The sequence below is a fragment of the Rhodamnia argentea genome, chromosome 2 (genome assembly GCF_020921035.1).
Source record: "Rhodamnia argentea isolate NSW1041297 chromosome 2, ASM2092103v1, whole genome shotgun sequence".
In the NCBI taxonomy this organism is placed as follows: domain Eukaryota; kingdom Viridiplantae; phylum Streptophyta; class Magnoliopsida; order Myrtales; family Myrtaceae; genus Rhodamnia; species Rhodamnia argentea.
This window is the reverse complement of record NC_063151.1, coordinates 148,348-164,865: the sequence shown is the minus strand read 5'-3', so window position 1 is coordinate 164,865 and position 16,518 is coordinate 148,348. Positions and strand designations below refer to the sequence as shown.

General features: G+C 40.1%; 2 protein-coding genes and 1 long non-coding RNA gene across 7 annotated transcripts; 1 reads left to right on the top strand and 2 right to left on the bottom strand.

The window, feature by feature from the left end:
- Positions 1 to 606: 606 nt before the first annotated feature.
- LOC115751617 (uncharacterized protein At1g01500) lies at positions 607 to 5,140 on the bottom strand. 5 transcript variants are annotated; one of them, XM_048274669.1, is made up of 3 exons: positions 4,963 to 5,140; positions 3,341 to 4,150; positions 607 to 999 (listed from the first exon to the last, which is right to left on the bottom strand). In XM_048274669.1, exons 2-3 carry the CDS (start codon positions 4,046 to 4,048, stop codon positions 769 to 771), a joined length of 939 nt encoding a protein of 312 aa, XP_048130626.1. In that variant the 5' UTR covers positions 4,049 to 4,150; positions 4,963 to 5,140; the 3' UTR covers positions 607 to 768. The 5 variants fall into 5 exon arrangements, with proteins under 5 accessions (XP_048130626.1, XP_030545414.1, XP_048130625.1 ...); XM_030689554.2 differs by lacking the exon at positions 4,963 to 5,140 and adding an exon at positions 4,715 to 4,882; XM_048274668.1 differs by lacking the exon at positions 4,963 to 5,140 and adding an exon at positions 4,829 to 4,880 and having other exon boundaries at positions 3,341 to 4,151.
- A 1,330-nt stretch (positions 5,141 to 6,470) lies between these two features.
- LOC115751615 (probable methyltransferase PMT28) lies at positions 6,471 to 14,758 on the bottom strand. Its single transcript, XM_030689547.2, has 8 exons — positions 13,423 to 14,758; positions 13,192 to 13,341; positions 11,826 to 12,096; positions 11,626 to 11,718; positions 11,027 to 11,201; positions 9,385 to 9,627; positions 9,019 to 9,213; positions 6,471 to 7,000 (listed from the first exon to the last, which is right to left on the bottom strand). The coding sequence occupies exons 1-8, from the start codon at positions 14,326 to 14,328 to the stop codon at positions 6,802 to 6,804; spliced, it is 2,232 nt and encodes a 743-aa protein (XP_030545407.1). The 5' UTR covers positions 14,329 to 14,758; the 3' UTR covers positions 6,471 to 6,801.
- LOC125313863 lies at positions 6,621 to 8,261 on the top strand. The gene is made up of 2 exons (XR_007197542.1): positions 6,621 to 6,741; positions 6,833 to 8,261. It is a non-coding gene; the product is annotated as an uncharacterized LOC125313863 (long non-coding RNA).
- Positions 14,759 to 16,518: the final 1,760 nt, after the last annotated feature.

Sequence of the window (16,518 nt, the reverse complement as noted above, 5' to 3'; positions counted from 1 at the left end):
CGCTCAGCCGGGGTCAACAGGTCAGAGTTCAATGTCACCCCAAGCTTCTTTACCATGTTCGGTATGGGCTTTATGTCTGTGATTGACAGGCTTTGCCAAGTTGGAGTTGACTAGACGCCGTTTGTCAAGTGCAGCGGCTGTTTGCCATCTCTAGCGGATCACATTGAAAGCAAATGAGATACGGACGCTGAAATTCCTTTGATTAAACTGAAGATTGCACCAAATTTTAAGGATATATTTCACCATTCCTTTGATTTACTGTTATGGGTACAGTTTCCGTTATTCCCGGCCAAGTTCGATCGTGACAACAGCAAACTCTATATACTCTTGGCAATGCACAAAAAAGCGATTTTTATCGCCGAACATTACCAACTTCCAGGAAAGAAACCTTTTTTACACGTCAACTAGCCACTCAAGTACATGAACATTGGACCAAAAAAAAAAAAAAAAAAAAGTACATGAACATATTGGACCAAAAAAGAAAGTACATGAACATACATGCACCACCCCAGTGATCAACTCAAGTTAGACTTGCCCTCCCTCGATTCACTGGATCTACACAGCCATTTCCTTCCCTCTAAACAGAGAAGATACCACCATAAAGCACACGGAGAATCGCTCGCGCTTGGCCACGGCCACGGAAATGAAACATTCGAAGCCAAAATGTTCAGTCAGATGAAGAACATTGGACTGGAAAGCCAGTAGGGCACAATCTAGGAGGTCTCTGCAGATCGCAGATTGTAGTATAGAACTTAAAGCCGCGATGACCTACATGAGCCGCCTTTTAAAGTTCCCAGTAGTTGCTTGGTAAGTACGAACCAGCAACCCTACCCCTATGCCGACCCCGACACAAATGCCGAGCCCAATTCCAACTCCAACTCTCACTCCGGCATTGAACCATGAGAGCTCGCCATCTTCATATTCCATGAGTTCTGACCTCCTCCAGTACATGCTGTAGTCCTCGTCAATTTCTGGCTTGTAGTTTCTGTATTCTGCAACCTGCAATAATGAATCAGGGGTCATTTCGACTGCGAATACTTTGCTACGTCCAGATGAGGGATCATGTTGCCACAAATGCTTTGCTACTCCCAGACGCGCTAGGAGCTTCATAAAGCTCGTTCTTTTGCAAAAATTGAACTGAAAGGTTAACACATGAGCGGCTGATTGGTTGATGCATCAGAATCTACTGTGCACCGATAGACCATGCAAATGCACAAACATAACCTTGCATAGTTTCCCTTATATATCCAATGTATTGTGACGTAACAGATAACGAAAGAGGTCCGAAGTTCAGGGTCCAGCTTTGACAAGTGAACACACTAATCACTTGATACACCACCCAAAAGGTGTAAGATTGCCTGTCTAAGAACTGCCCATATGTTCCGTCATTTCTTTGATTTGGTAATGCTCATTGGACACCTTCGCGTGCATAGCCAAGAAATATATTTAGTACTCTCTACAAAGAAGACCATGGAGGAACTTTATCATACACACACATTTACATGATCAAACTAATTTCACAGAACCACGAACGTATAGAAATTAACTTAAGTGTCATCTGCACCTGCTGAGACTCATTAGAAGCAAACACAACTCGAAAAGGACAGGTCATTGAGCAAGTTCGTTCAGATTGTAGGGGAAAATATTTCACAACAAGGGAAACAAAGTATGAAGCAGCTCGAGAAAGGTATAGATATACCTGATAGACTTACAAACAGCACATTGTTCTTGAATGACGAAACCAAGAAGGAACAAGCCTTTACAAAATAAGCATGCGTCGACCAAAGTAAGAACACGGTACTACTAAGAAAGAGAAACAAAGATGCAAAAAAGGTTTTTTCAACCAGCATATCATCCTTTGAGGAGACAAAGTACAAAATTGCAAACACCAGAGAAAGTCTATTATCCGCAAGTAGGGGCCAGATAATCTAAGTGAGAGGAGAGAGAACTGCCCTGCACTTGGGTGTAGAGACATTCCTTAGTATTCTCAGAAGGTGAAGGCACCTACCTAATGACATATAACTTCACATCTATTAGGTAACCGAACACCACAGGGGTTTGAAAGTCCGATGCCATACTGTGCGACACTGGAGCGTAGTTTTCATGACACCCTAGCCTAGTCGTGAACTTCAGACTGCTCATCAATCCAATTACAAATGTTACAAATTCTTTACAAACTCACTCCACACAGTTATATGATTCCTTTGAACATTTGGGTATGAAACTGTTTAATGTTTTTATGTAAGTACGTCTCCTGAAAGCTTGTAGATTATCAAGGACAACAACAACACATGCCGAGAAATCAGAGGAACGGGATGGGCAGCGACACAGGATTTGAAACCCATAACATCATGGCAGTAAGTGTCATACATTGGGTATTGTTGTCAATTCTTATATTACATAGACATAGTCCCAGATGTGGATAAAGTTGGCCATGTTGTGGGTCAATTGGGGCCCCCATATGACATACTTCCTGGAGAGAAGGATATTAAAATAACGTGACAAACCAGAAAGGATATAATTTCCTTAAAACATATAGTATCTCGTGTCTTCCCATACCCCATGATACATATAGGATAAGATCCAGTACTCTGTCAAGCGTCAGTGATCTAACAGACATGGGGCTTCTGTTAAAAGAAATGTCTAAGGATTGGAAGCATGTTGGCAGCTGTAACAGCATGAGACCTAGAGATATTGTTCCTGTACCTCTATGATTAAGGATAGAAACTGTGAAAAGGATAGCATCCATTCCCTCCCGCTATCCCCCACGCCACCCCACGCCACCCCACCAGAATAATGTAAATGAATAGATGGTTGAAAAAAACAAACAAGAATTAGCAAGGAAGTGAAGTGTTCTGCTAATTTCTAACCACTAAAATTTTGAGAGTCAACAGTTGCGCCTTATTAACTTTCCTGTTCAGGTGCAAGCTGATTGGGCAAAGAAAGCCTGACACATAAAGCACAAAATAAGCGAGGGCAATGAGAATGACAAAAGGCCCTCAAAAACAAATGAAGAATACAAATGGAAACATGACGAACTGAACATAGGACCCATATTACTCTAAAGTTGTGGAATGAAGCGTGCTCCAAAGATTTTACGAAAAGACGATGGACTGCATTCATTTTTTTGATGTTAAGGAAAATCTAAAGGCAAAAAAGAAGAAGAAGAAGAAGAGGAAGAGGAAGAGGAAGAGGAAGAAGAGGACGAAGAAGAGGAAGAGGAAGAGGAAGAGGAAGAAGACGAAGAGGAAGAGGAAGAGGAAGAAGAAGAAGAAGAAGCAGAAGAAGAAGAGATTAACAGCATTTGGGAGCACAGTGCATTATGGTTATCACATCTTACCTGTAAGTCCAGTCCTGGCGACTCATCTTTATGGAATACACTAGTTTCGTCCTCAGGAATCGCATCCAGCATGCCTTTCCTTGTGTGCTTCTTCCGCAAGCTAATCTGCAATGTATTCATCAAAATTATTGGATTTCCTGCAAAGCATCCCGTGACATAAACCTCAATAGTTGGAGGCCTTGACTCCAGTCCCATGTTGTGTTCACCCTTCAAGAAGCCATTGCCGACTGCCATCTCGGATTGACATTTCATGCTCCATCTCTTCCTATTAACTTTTGATTCACCTGTGGAGCCATTACTAGAACACATCTCCAAAACCCCTGAGAGAATTCGATCATCTCTATCAAAAACCTCGATTTTCACACTCCCTGTCAACCTTATAGCATCAGTGCTCACGAACGTGGCCTCTTCTGATTTCTTATCGATCCTGTCCCTCCTGAGAAGGCACGAGACTCCATCCGAATATATGCTACTTCTAGTGCCATTCACTTCGAGTAAAGTCTCAGGATCTAAAGGCGTGTGATTGAGAGTGAGCAATTCGGGGGTCAAGTCATTAACCTGAAAATTACTGATCCGAACATAGAACACTCTCAAGTCGAACCAAACCAACGACAACTTGGTGCAGGGTTGGTAAGCAGAGTATCTGATCAGATGGAGGCCATTATTATCTACTGCTTCTCCGTTCGGAGTTCCATAGCAGACCTCCATGCTTCAGGAGTCAAATCTCACCGAAAACCTGCGATGTGGATCAAGAGAGTGACATGGGGATGGAATGGATCACACAAGCTGGAATCACCTGGATGATAAAGCCTGTTCCAGAAGCAACACTCCAATGAAACTTGAGAAACATTGAAACCAGCGTGACGCGAAAAAACCGAGTCGATAACTAAACAGAAAAGCGAAATTATCTCGAATGGTCAGAGGCACAGCTAGAAAAATCAGAGGAGAGACAGAAAGAGGTTTTGCCAGGTATAGATGTGTGAGAAGAAGGGTTAAAAAAAAAAAGACGAAAAAGAACCCTGTAATTAGCAATTAAAAGCCCTGATAACAAGGGACAGCAAAGAACAGATCACATGCTATGAGCATCCTAGTATGCAGCCTCATTTGTAGGAACATAAACCAGATAAGCCAGAGGACCAAAAAGATATGCATCTTTTTCATCTTTTTCTCATGCATACGAAACAGAACAAGAAGAGAGAAGAAACTAACAAGAAACCATTCACAACCGAGCTCGGAAACAAGATGAGAGAGAGAGAGAGAGAGAGAGAGAATTAGTTCCCTCATTCAATTTTACCGGGAATTGAGCTTATGAAGGAACTATTCTGCACTTGAAATGCAAAGAAAATGCAAGAACAGAGAAAATTAGAGGCTTACGATGGCGAATGAATCAAGAGCAAACAAGAAAGCAGCAGAAGACAGCGAAATCTACAGCGAAGCGGAGAAGAATTCACTTGTCCATCTCAAACTCAATCAGACAAGAGTCTCATGGAGAAGCAATATTCATGTCACTTCAAACTATCCTCTCTCTTTCTCTCTCTCTCTCTCTCTTCCTCTCTGGGGGTAAAATATTGGGAGAAATCAAATTGAAAAGAGAAAAATTGAAATGCCACATATATGCTTACAAAACTGCCGGCTCTTCACAAGAGACACCCACGTATTCACCATGCCAGGACGCTCAGACTCTGCTGTCTCTGTCTCTGTCTCTGTCTCTCTCTCGCTTTCGCTTGATGCTGAGTCGGAGACGCTCGTCAATCACATAAATCTTTCTTCTTTTCTTTTCTGGGTGTTCCTCAAAATCACGTATTTTTTGCAATGTCAATCAACTTACCCTATAAACCTTCTCTCTCCAGTTTAAATCTTTAAACCCGGCAGTTCGAGCGACTACCACTCGCTTTCAATCACCAGATTGGGACCCTTTGATTCCTCAGCCATGAATTTGTGCCCCCAAGATTCCTCTGATTACCAACACAATAAAAAATCCATCTTTTCCTTGTTGACTCGAACACCCGTTAAGTATCTACACTGTACATAGCCAACTTTCCCGAATTATAAGCGCCACAAATTTCAATTTTTAACATAAAAAAAAAAAGCAAAAAGAAAAATAGATATTGTCACGAACGTGGCCTCTTCTGATTTCTTTATACTGATTCGAGTGTTTAACGAGTGTCCAAGAAAGTTTCTCTCTCTCTTTTCTTTTTTTTCTTTTTATCGTAGGGTTTGCAAAATCTTACAAACCCCTCAACTTGTGTCGAGACAGTGACATTTGATAGTTTTTTAACATTATTTTTAATGTTGAGAGGATGTAATGTAATTTGGGCTTTGGATTTGACCATCACGTGCGTTGTCGTCGTCGTCTTGATCTTATCCGGAGACGACATTTTGTGTTCACGAGGTTGGACGGTGCCTTTAGTCTTGCCAAGTTCTTGAAAGAGGCCGTCGGGTGCTTGGCTACCAAACAACGTCTCTTCACTCCTGGTCGAATTCGCAACATGTTTGATGATGAATTGCTTTGAAAGACGAGGAAGTCCTCGACTTTTATTAATTTTCACACGATTGAGTGATTCCCGAACGGATTAGAAAAGGAAAAAAAAAGGAAAAAATTATTACAAAGTGATGAAGGTCTTCTTTGTATTCCATTCTGGACAAAAACTGGGGAGATTACATAAAGAAGAAGTTGAAGTGCTTTGTCAGGAGGACGTATCTGCCTGCAAACGAGGAAGTGGTCGTAATGTTCTGATACTCAACATGAAAAAGGACTTCGACCCAAAAAAGAAATAAATGAAAAAGGACAAAATAAGATGAGTTGCAGATTGGACCTTCATGTAATTTTAGTGCATCCAATTGAAAAACCATTATGTTGTTTAGTATCAAATTACTGTTTACACTAATTATAATAATAAACTGTCAGATTAAGACAACTTTAAGTAGTTTTGGAGGCTGACAGTTGAAACCGCCCTTATTTAATGCGTCGGTCTAACGATCCAGAATTTGCGTTCTGCTTGAAAATTATATATAAGAGAGAGAGAGAGAGAGAGAGAGAGAGAGAGAGAGAGGCGCAATGTTATGAAGCAGTGACTTTGCTTCAAGAGTCGCCGAGGAACGTCGTTTAGAAGCAAAATGTGTCCAGCTATCCAGGTAAGGATCTCCTGGAGTTTTTCTAATATACGGTCAATGGCAGTGAACTCAATTATCATTACCATGAAAATCCAGAAGAAGATGCGAGACCCAAAAGGAAAACAAAACCAAATATGGAAACATATGCATGAGATCGTGTTAACAAGAAGAAGTGATGCCACGCCGTGACAAATCGCAGGAGCATGGCTTTTCTCTTCTATACAGTGGGAGCAAAATTCGCTTTCGATAGCGATCTTTGTCATGAAGAGTATGGTCAGGGATTTATGGTATGGTGCAATCTGTGTTTCTACTGTCCTAAAGTGAATGTTGAGTGTTCAATCGTGCCCTCATGGTCGCCATGTGGTTTTCTGCGCACAGATGATACCCTCCTTATCCTGAGCGAAAGTCATCCGAATCTCCCAGTGCAGGCTTTTCAATATACCTTCCAGCGGATCAAGTATCTCAACCTTGTCACGTATAATCGCCCAACCTCCAGGCCTCAAGACTCGATCCATCTCAACAACAATAGCCACCGGCTGCTTACACCTGTATAGAACGAGAACCAAAAAGGAAGCTAAATAACCACACAGAGGTATTGGATTCAATGGGTTCGACCTATAAAAGGTAATACAGAGAAAAGCCGATTGTCCACACATCAGGGTTCAGCAAAATGGATTCATAATTGCAGAAGAGCTATTGCCACCTCAAAATAACATGAAACAGGAGATGAGAAACATTAGCGTGTTATTCAGCAGGACAGAATCTGCTACATAAATTAACATCTCAAATTGGTTTTGCGTAATGGCATGATGGTAGTCCACGCTATAAAAATATGAGACGACAAGTACAGGATAGATAGAATTGCGACCTATCATGTGCATAACATTCATCGGGCCCTCTTTGCTGAGAAATGGTTCACATCACAAAAGGGGGCATCCATGCTTCAAAGCAGCAAGGGAAAAAAACCAAAATCATTTGGTCTTGCATAAAATTTGCATGGGATTCACTTCTTAATTGAGCATCTATCTATATTTGTACATATGAATATACTATAACAGAGTGCTTCCGAAGAATCATCTCTAACGATGACCACGTAGGATTTTAGCTAGCTGAAAGGCCTCGTCCTTGTTACAGACATTCTATATGCTGCATTTTCCACAAAAAAATACTCCACCTAAGCGCCATGGATACCACTCATTATGCAGCATTTGTTATCATCTTTTCACCTTGGTGACTTACCTTTTATTAGAGTAAATTGCATAAGTATCATCTTTCTTTTGCAGCTCCTCTTATTTGCTTCTAACATAAAAACATAACTTAAAGGATATCTCGAATACAAAATTTTCTTATTAAACTTATGACATATAGGTATGAAATATGATAATTCATTTGAATTATTTTTACTTTTTAGTTGCCCCAAAGATTAATTGTCTAATCACGTGTATAATTCTTATCAGCAAATGATACATTAACACAATGTTATTCTCATGCTTAGATTTTACGAACTTCATTTTGACTGGCGCCCTCTTGTGAGTTTCTATTCATTGAGAATATAAATCAACCAAATTGACTCATTGTGTGCCGAAACACCACTTAGAAGAGAGTGGTGGTACAATGCTAACATGAAAAAAAGAGTTACATAGTTTAGTATTGGAGATTTTCATTACTAGGTATTTGCTTTCGCCATTTACTCCTTTACATCCAAAACAAGCTACAATATAAACCGATGATATTTTTTTCTTTCAGATCACGTTTCTTTCTCTATCTGTTGGTTATTTTTTAGTCATGCGCCTTGTTGTTTTGACCTTAAAATACCATGGACTGTTCAACAAACTTAGGCAAGATATGATTTTTCCAGTACTACCATTACAGTTTCTGTCTAAAAGGAAGGTCTGCCATACGAATGGATTAATTCAACTAATTGTATTGTCAAATCAAGGCCAATCAATGTTTGGAAAAGATGGCCAGTAAAGAAGCATTCAACTCTATAAAAGTACAAAAATCCTATGTCATAATCTTTGCATGAAGTATTTTCATACGTATAAACGCAATGTTTGTTGTAAGTTTTGTATTGTTTGTACGAAAATATGCATCTTATGTTTATAAATCCATAACACCAAGAAATCCAGCGCAAAGCAAGGGCCAGAGTCTGGTAAAATAACAGTCTGGAATTTCAGAACCTGAGTACTATTATAGTTAACCACTTTCTTGACCATTCCATTTGACCAAGGACCAAAGCAGGATTCAGTGTGCACTATTGGAAAATTATTTTAAGGTGCCAAGGTAGAAACTGAAGTCTCTACATGATTTCAGCCAAAAAAAAAAAAAAAGTCTCTACATGAAGCGCAACACCATCGCACATGAGTATTCCAGAAAAGATTTAGCCATTCGAGAAAAGTTTATTATAACCTGTTTTTGAACCTAGAGAGGAGATGATCCACATGCAAAAGATCATATGATCTTGGATAAGTACCGAATGCCTCACACCAATCATGGCTCAAACTATCGCTATAGTATTCCAGAAAGGATGCTAAAAGCCATATGAGAGAAAGGTTCATTCTAACCTGTTTTTAAGCCTTGAGAAGAGATGATCAACATGCAAAAGATCATATGATCTTGGATAAGTACCGAATGACTCACACCAATCATGATAAGTACCAACAAGACCCCGTTCATATATAAAAGGTAGTGTATCTGGAGCGTGCACAGGGACCACATTCATCACCCACACCTTTTGCTGGGAGAGAGCTGCTGCAAATCTGTAGATGGCATATTCTTAACGTCAAAATTGCAAGTCACACATTGGGAACACATACGAGCACGTGCATTTTTGTTCCGAAAAAAGAAGTGGACGTTGAGGTGCATAAAAAAATTCTGCATCATCTTTAATCTCCTATGCACAGATACAATGAATAATAGGACTTGCGTACCCTCCATAAATCGCTTTCATGTCCATTACATTCCGGACATTGGACCAGTCTATGCCCATTCCTGTGAGATAAGACTTCTCAACAATAGCTTTCCAGTGGTTAGTGTCAGCAACCAGTCCATCCTTATTAGTCATCCAGTCAGGAAAAGTTTCAAGCCTCTTGGGCCACTCTTCAGGCCATTCTGTTCCACGTTGTTCAATTGCAGCTGGAATGGTGTGCAAGCAAGTTTTAATAGGAACATACCTGTCAATTAATGTAGCAATTTACCTTTCAGCAGCTGAAAAACAATTGCAACATAATAATAGGCTGATGAGCTACTAAATTGCTCTCAAAATAATTGTCTTCTCTTTCCAATGGCAATTGGCGTTGGGATCTCTTATAACACAAAACAACAACAACAACAACAACAACAACAACAACCAAGCCTCATCCCACTAAGCTGGGTTGGCTATATAAATCTTATTACGCCCACTCAATCATTTGTTAAATATTCTGTGAGCTGTAGATGTTCCATATATATTTTTATTGCCTCCTTCCGCGTCCTTATAGACCTTCGTCTACGCCTTTTAACCTATGTACCCACTTCTTTTCCTGCTGAGACATTTGGACGCCTTCATTCAACATGGCCAATTCATCTCGGACTGCCTTTTCTCATCTTATCCTTAATTGGAACAACACTTACTTATTCCCTAACATATTCACTTTCAATCTTATCTATTCTCATGGCTCACGCATCACGAAGCATCCTCATCTCCGCTATACTCAGTGTGTGCATATGCTGTCGCCTAACCGCCCAGCACTCCGTGCCATAAGCATTCCTGGCTTTACTGCCATCTTCTAGAATTTCTCCTTGAGCCTAGGCGGCACCAAACGCACTTCTCCACTTCATTGATCCCACCTTACTCTATCGGTGAAATCTCCATTTATTTTCTTATCTTTTTGTAGAATGGATCCGAGATATGAAAGATGTTCACTCCTTGAACTTCCTTATCTCAAATTTCACCAAGGGGTTGTTTGAACTTCTGCCCTTATAATAATCACACACCATAGTAAGGACAGAAGTTGAAACGACCCGTTGCTTGATGAAAATTTGATTGTACAAATTCCATCATCACTGTAGGTGCAGGACCATATTGAGCATATTATTTCATCTATTACCTCTTCCTTAACCTTTTCCCACTGGATTCTAAGCAACAGTATAGTTTCCATCTGGTCCTTTGTTTTGACATGGGCCTGCTGTTACTAAAATTGCTTGTTGCAGGCCTCATGCATATTTACTAAAGTTGTAAACTTAAAAATATGCACTACTTTAAATACGAACCTCCCAACAAATTATATAGTTCGACCCAATATCAATTGTGTTTGTTCTGGTCGTGACTTGCAAGCTTAAAGGACAAGAACATTCCTACGTTATAGAAGCTCAAATTCTTCAAGATACCAGTGGATAGAGTCCCTGACAAAAAAGTGCTTAATTTCAACTACACATTTAAAGGAAAAACAGTGGTGTTTTCAGCTGCTTCTGAGTTATATTCACCCCTCATATCTTTTGAGTGCATAATTACTCAACAGCAAACGATAGGAGGGAAAATAAATATATAAGTACTGGAAGCTATGTATACATCAATGAATCATCCCAGCTTACCAGACAGCATCTGGATTTTCATTTTCTTTGCACAGAGGAGGATTTTTCTTCCTTCTCAAATCATATATATCATTTGACTCAGGCTTCTGATATATCTTGACACCCACTTCACTGTCTTCATCAGTTTTATGAGCCAGTATATTCCAACAGATAGATGCGGTCAATGAGGACATGGCTGAAAGAAGTTTATATATCAATGAATCAAAATGAGAATTCTTGCAATCTGTGACGCAGCACGACAAAAACTGGAATAGCTAGCCTCATTTCTAAAGGCTCGACAAACATTTCAGACAGAAGAAATAGGGATTCAAATAGTGAGTTGAGCATTTACATGGGGTGGGGTTGGGGGGAAGTCAGTCGTTTTCATTATATGTCAATAAATATCATAACACCCCCTTCAAGTATCTAAATAAATGGAAGAGGCAGAGTATGATGGACCTAGCTTATCACTTCAACTATTTAAGCATCAAAGAATGAATATAATTATCCACACAGTTCCTTATACAATTTAGACAGTGGACAGAGGTTGAATCAGCAAATAGGACCACGAAAACCTAAAGTTGCCCTGCTCATAAATCACTAAACAAACAATGACCAACCTTCTTCTTCTTCGACACTCTCATGCTGACTCGACAAAATAAAATACCCATTGGGCCTCAAAATCCTGTTCATCTCCAGTAGAAGCTTGCCCCCTGCAGTCATAACAAGAGAAAATTTACTTTGATGACAATAGCAACAAACTACATGAAACATAAAAAGAAGCAAAATAGAAAGAGAGACAGAGAGAAGCATAACAAACCATTATGATGCCATGGTATACTGCAGCTTCCACAGTGTATAGCATCAAAAACCATACTAGGAAAAGGAAGCCTTCTAGTTCCAAAAGGGCTAACTACTGCAGGAAAACCACGTTCCAGAGCAACTTGAGCTAAATCTACAAGGTCATCTTTCAAGCCTAGGGATAAAACCATCACGTCCTTGTCAAGTAGAGAAGCAACAAAGCTTGAATCGGTGCATCCAGTGTCCAATACAACACGTATGTTCTTTCCCCATTCAATATCCGGTACCATCTATAAATGCCGATCAAATTCGAAAGGCGATTAATAGCACCAATAGCTTGCAAACATATAGTGTATAAAGCATCATGATTGCAAATCAGATAGATTTATGCATATTGACACTTGTAATTATTGCCAGCATTAGGAATTAAACTTGCATGCAAAGCAGTATGACTGCTGCAGGATAGATTTTGTCTTGCCTAAACATCAGGGTTTTCCATATTGTGTTTATGCGGAAGGATAACAGCATTATGAAGAACTTTTAATGGTTGACATTTGATTAGCTGCTAGATAGGATCACAGAATACACTCCTGAGGAAATCCATCACACCAGATGTAAAGTGTCAAGGTAGGATATCGATTATTTAATAAGTGGCAAAGGTGTAAGACCCATAACCATAAAGTACTGGAGATGCAGATATGCAGTGGCGATGAGGTAGAGACCCCTTGCAAGGGTACTAGTAAAACCTCATTTAGATGCTACTGCTGCTGATTATTAGGACAGAAAAAGGTTAACATCAACAATGGAACAAATGAATAACAGCATCACCATAGAAAATTTTGTGGCCTTTTGTGAAATTTACTTGTGAGTGCCCTCATTCACATTTGAAAACTAGACTTAGTCCAACCTAAAGATGATTTCAAACCACAGGATTTTACTTAAGGTGGAGAAAATTGGGACTACAAGTGATATTCTGACCCCAATAGGTTATTTGAAAGGCAGGGAAGCCTGTAGTTAGCATGTGTGCCCCAGAGATGCTTCCGAGCAAAATTATGCAATCCACCCTAGTTTCAACACTCCCAATTCGACTAGGCCTTTTGAAGAATGTGTTTGTGCCATGGAAAAATAAAAATAAAAAGAAGAACACAGAACGCATAGCTGCTTTATATAAGTAGAAAATGAGATGCCTGATCACGTGCACCCAGAATAAAGGCAATAAAAGCAAAAATACGTTCTTCAGGATGGTAGGAAAGAATCATACGTAAGAAAGGAAAATTGGTTTGCACAAGTTATCGCATTGGCTATATTTACAAACTAAGCTAAAGGCAGAAAAACAAATAAAGCAGTACACTAATATAAGTAGAATTAAAGTCCTCAATTTATACCTCTTCAATAAATTCAAGGTAGTGAAGAACACCCCCTCTGAATTCAGACTGGTTTGAATGAAAGATAAGATATTCTCCTGATTCTTTCACCCAATTGTGTTTCTTTATGAATTCAGCAAGTTTTGGATGTGCCACGTTCTTGTGGAATATCTGCAAGAGATTGCACATTAGCACTGAAGAGAGATTTTGGCTCAGAAGGACTAAAAAGCTCCATCAGATCATGGTTCTCACCTTCAATTTGCTCTCAGACCACCTGACTGGAGTCTCGTAACCCCCACGAGGAAGAGGAACTAAACACACTGGAGGCACTCTTGGGCAGCTTCTCTCCGTATGCCGATAACTCTGGAGCCTTCCCAAACCACCCTCATTATCGATACAAGGAAGGTAATTATGCTTGCTTCTCGTGCTACATAATTTCCAACTATAGTGTGCTTTCGGATCAAATACAGGACCCTTAATCTTCCTCTTCTTCCCCATACTTTTTGACCCACCATTCTCTTCTTCCACTTTCTCCATAGCATCCTGATCCGCTGATTCAACAACATCTGCACCTGCTTCTGTTTCTTCACTGGACTCACCTTCTTGATTTACACCTTCTTGATCTTCCTTGCCATCCATCACTAGTTCTTCTTCTTCTTCTTCTTCTTCTTCTCCATTCTCATCATCCTTCTCATCCTGTAACTCTCCATCCTCAGATACATCAACCGCCTGTTCCTCTTTCCTCTTTCCCTTGGGTGACTTCGAATCAGCCTTCTCCTTCCTTTTGTTAACCACCTGCTTTCCATTTCTCTCTTGTGATCCGTGAACATCATTAGACGAAGGATGCTTGTCGTCCACTACCTTATGGTCCCTATTTTCCAAATTAGACGTGGTTTTCACGTTATCGTCCTCTTTACTTTCCTCCCTTTTCGGCTCTATCTTCTCCGATTGAGTCCCGGACTTGCTACCAGCCCCCGCATCAGGCATGGGCTCGTTTATGTCGTCGAAGCTCTCTCTCCGAGTGGTCACGGAAGAGGAAGACGACGAGAACATGGACCATATGAATATGAAACACAGCCCTAGAACGGCCACTGCCGTCATCTTTACACATAGACCGTAAGGCTTTTTGGCTTGGCGACCGAACCGAGCTAAAGCCATTTCTACTTAAAACCCCGATCAATGATGCTGTTCGAGAAAAAAAAGAAGACAACTACAGAGAGTGCATTATACAGAAGAATGGGAGCTGCTAAAAGAGGGAGAACTCAATCTAGAACCCACGAAGTGAGATCCATCCATATCGTCTACTGAAGTAAAACAGAAAGTACAGGCACCGAGATCACGAAGCAGAGAACAGACAATCGACCATACGAATGAGACGAGCATCAAAACGTCAAACACAAAACAGGTGGCGGGAATGAGGGGATCACGAGGAAGCGAGAAGCGAAAGCGAGCTGAAATCGAGCTTGGAGGTGGAGCTCTAGTGATCCGCCATTATCGATCTGATGCAGAAAGAATGAAGAACGAGCTCGCCGGACCAAAAACATTGGTGTGTGGACTCTAGAGAGAGAACGTTGAAACAGCGTTGTCCGAGACTCCGAGGAAAGGAAGAGCCTTCCTAATTCTTTGCGCCGTCTTTTACGAAAATCAAGTTTAGTGTTATCTTATGTGCCTGGGATTAATTTCAGTAACCGTCGCTTGATTAAATTTTATGTAAATTATCCCGTTCGTTTTTACAAAAATTCTAACTTTTTCTTAATTTTTTTAGATCTCAAGAATTTTCTCATAAATTTAATATATGTAATTTTTTTTTCCTATTATAATCTCTCTAGTTCTCTTCTTATATATTCAATTTGGTCTCGTATATCGAAATAAGTCGTAAATTAAAACGCAAAAAAAGAAAACGAAAAAACATAAAATGATAGATTGTTGGATTTAATTGGTTAATTCGCGGTTTTGAAAAAGTGGATGTTAGATTTTTTTTTTTTGGTCTTAAGATGTTAATTAGGTAAGTTAAGGATTGAGGAAATTGAAAAGTTGGGCCTCCAAGGGGGTGAGGCACGGCGGCTCAGATGATTGCAACAAGAGAGAGAAAAGGGGAGGCGCAAGCAAATCGCGTCTCAGGCCTGCTCGAGGGCGCGACGATGAAAGTGGGCCAGAAACTTGTTTGTCTTTCTTTCTCCATACTCTGACAGAGTCCCTAAAATAAATTATTTGTAAAATAATTTCTTAAAAATAATAAAATAAATAAACAAACAATATTTTCATCCTCCCTGAAAATGTGTAGACATTAATAAAAAAAATGAGAACATTTTCATCGGCTAAGTATTTCTAGCGATACATGCGATTATTCTTTGAAAATTTTCAGATCATTTACTTTGCACGAAATAAGTGTCGATATTGGGTCATGAATAAAACACCTTATCGACTAGATTACTACCAAAATTTGATCGAATGATCTTTATGCGAGGGACCTCAAGACGATTGATAATTTGAGTGTGTGAAGACTTATTTGCACTTAGTGGATGAGAAATCGAATCTGACAATACTCGAATCAGCTTCCTCTTCATGTTTCTCGTTCTCTTTGTGATTTCTAGTTCTTACATAGATACATCAAGCAATTCCCAGCTCGTGCTTTCACATATGAGCCCTCAAATATTAGTTTGATCTGTGCTTGGTTTGGCCTCCCAGTTTTTTATTTTTTCCTCCCCGGAGTCTTGCTTCTGCTTCCGGTTTGCAAAGCATCTTTCTGGATACTACATGATTCCTAAACCGGGAGTTTTGAGGCAAGTCCGCATCGAAAAGTGGGAGTCGCAACCATTTTGGAATTCCGTCAAGTTATGTATATACTCTTTGGGTCGATAATCGCCGCAGGCATTCACTCGCCTTCAGAGTAGGTTGATCCCGAACACAAAGCATTGCCACTTCACTCCCTCGTTCTCAAGTCGGATATCCTTCGAGTTACTTATGTTTTACCCCGTCGTTCGCGCACCATGTTAGCAAAATCTTCAGTCTCGATTTCCATGCCTATGACCGTATCAATGACGTGCAGCTGATTTGCAGGTCATTTTGTTCTACAGTATGAATTTTCAGAGTCAGCCAGCTTCTTCTGCATCATGGATACGTAGAAAAAGCCCAACAAACACCGACTTTTAGCTCCTGTAGCTTTGTTCATGGCGTCAAAGATATTGCATGATCATTGATCAACAATAGGATGTAGAAAAGAATGGTTGCTGAAACTCCCACCTGCTGATCAGGTCAGATCCGAATTCCCCATTCACAATTTCAACACCATCAAGCAGCAGCAGCAGTAGAAGAGCAAAAAGCAAAATCAGTTCCGTGCGTTTATTG

What these genes read in the sequence shown, in the direction of transcription:
- LOC115751617 (XM_048274669.1), bottom strand. Translation starts at nt 4,048, where the DNA reads ATGGAGGTCTGCTATGGAACTCCGAACGGAGAAGCAGTAGATAATAAT. An exon ending in CGCCAGGACTGGACTTACAG is followed by an intron (nt 1,000 to 3,340) that starts GTAAGATGTGAT and finishes TCATTATTGCAG; the next exon opens with GTTGCAGAATACAGAAACTA.
- LOC115751615 (XM_030689547.2), bottom strand. Translation starts at nt 14,328, where the DNA reads ATGGCTTTAGCTCGGTTCGGTCGCCAAGCCAAAAAGCCTTACGGTCTA. An exon ending in GAAAATCCAGATGCTGTCTG is followed by an intron (nt 9,628 to 11,026) that starts GTAAGCTGGGAT and finishes ATTAATTGACAG; the next exon opens with GTATGTTCCTATTAAAACTT. An exon ending in ATGAAAGCGATTTATGGAGG is followed by an intron (nt 9,214 to 9,384) that starts GTACGCAAGTCC and finishes TGCCATCTACAG; the next exon opens with ATTTGCAGCAGCTCTCTCCC.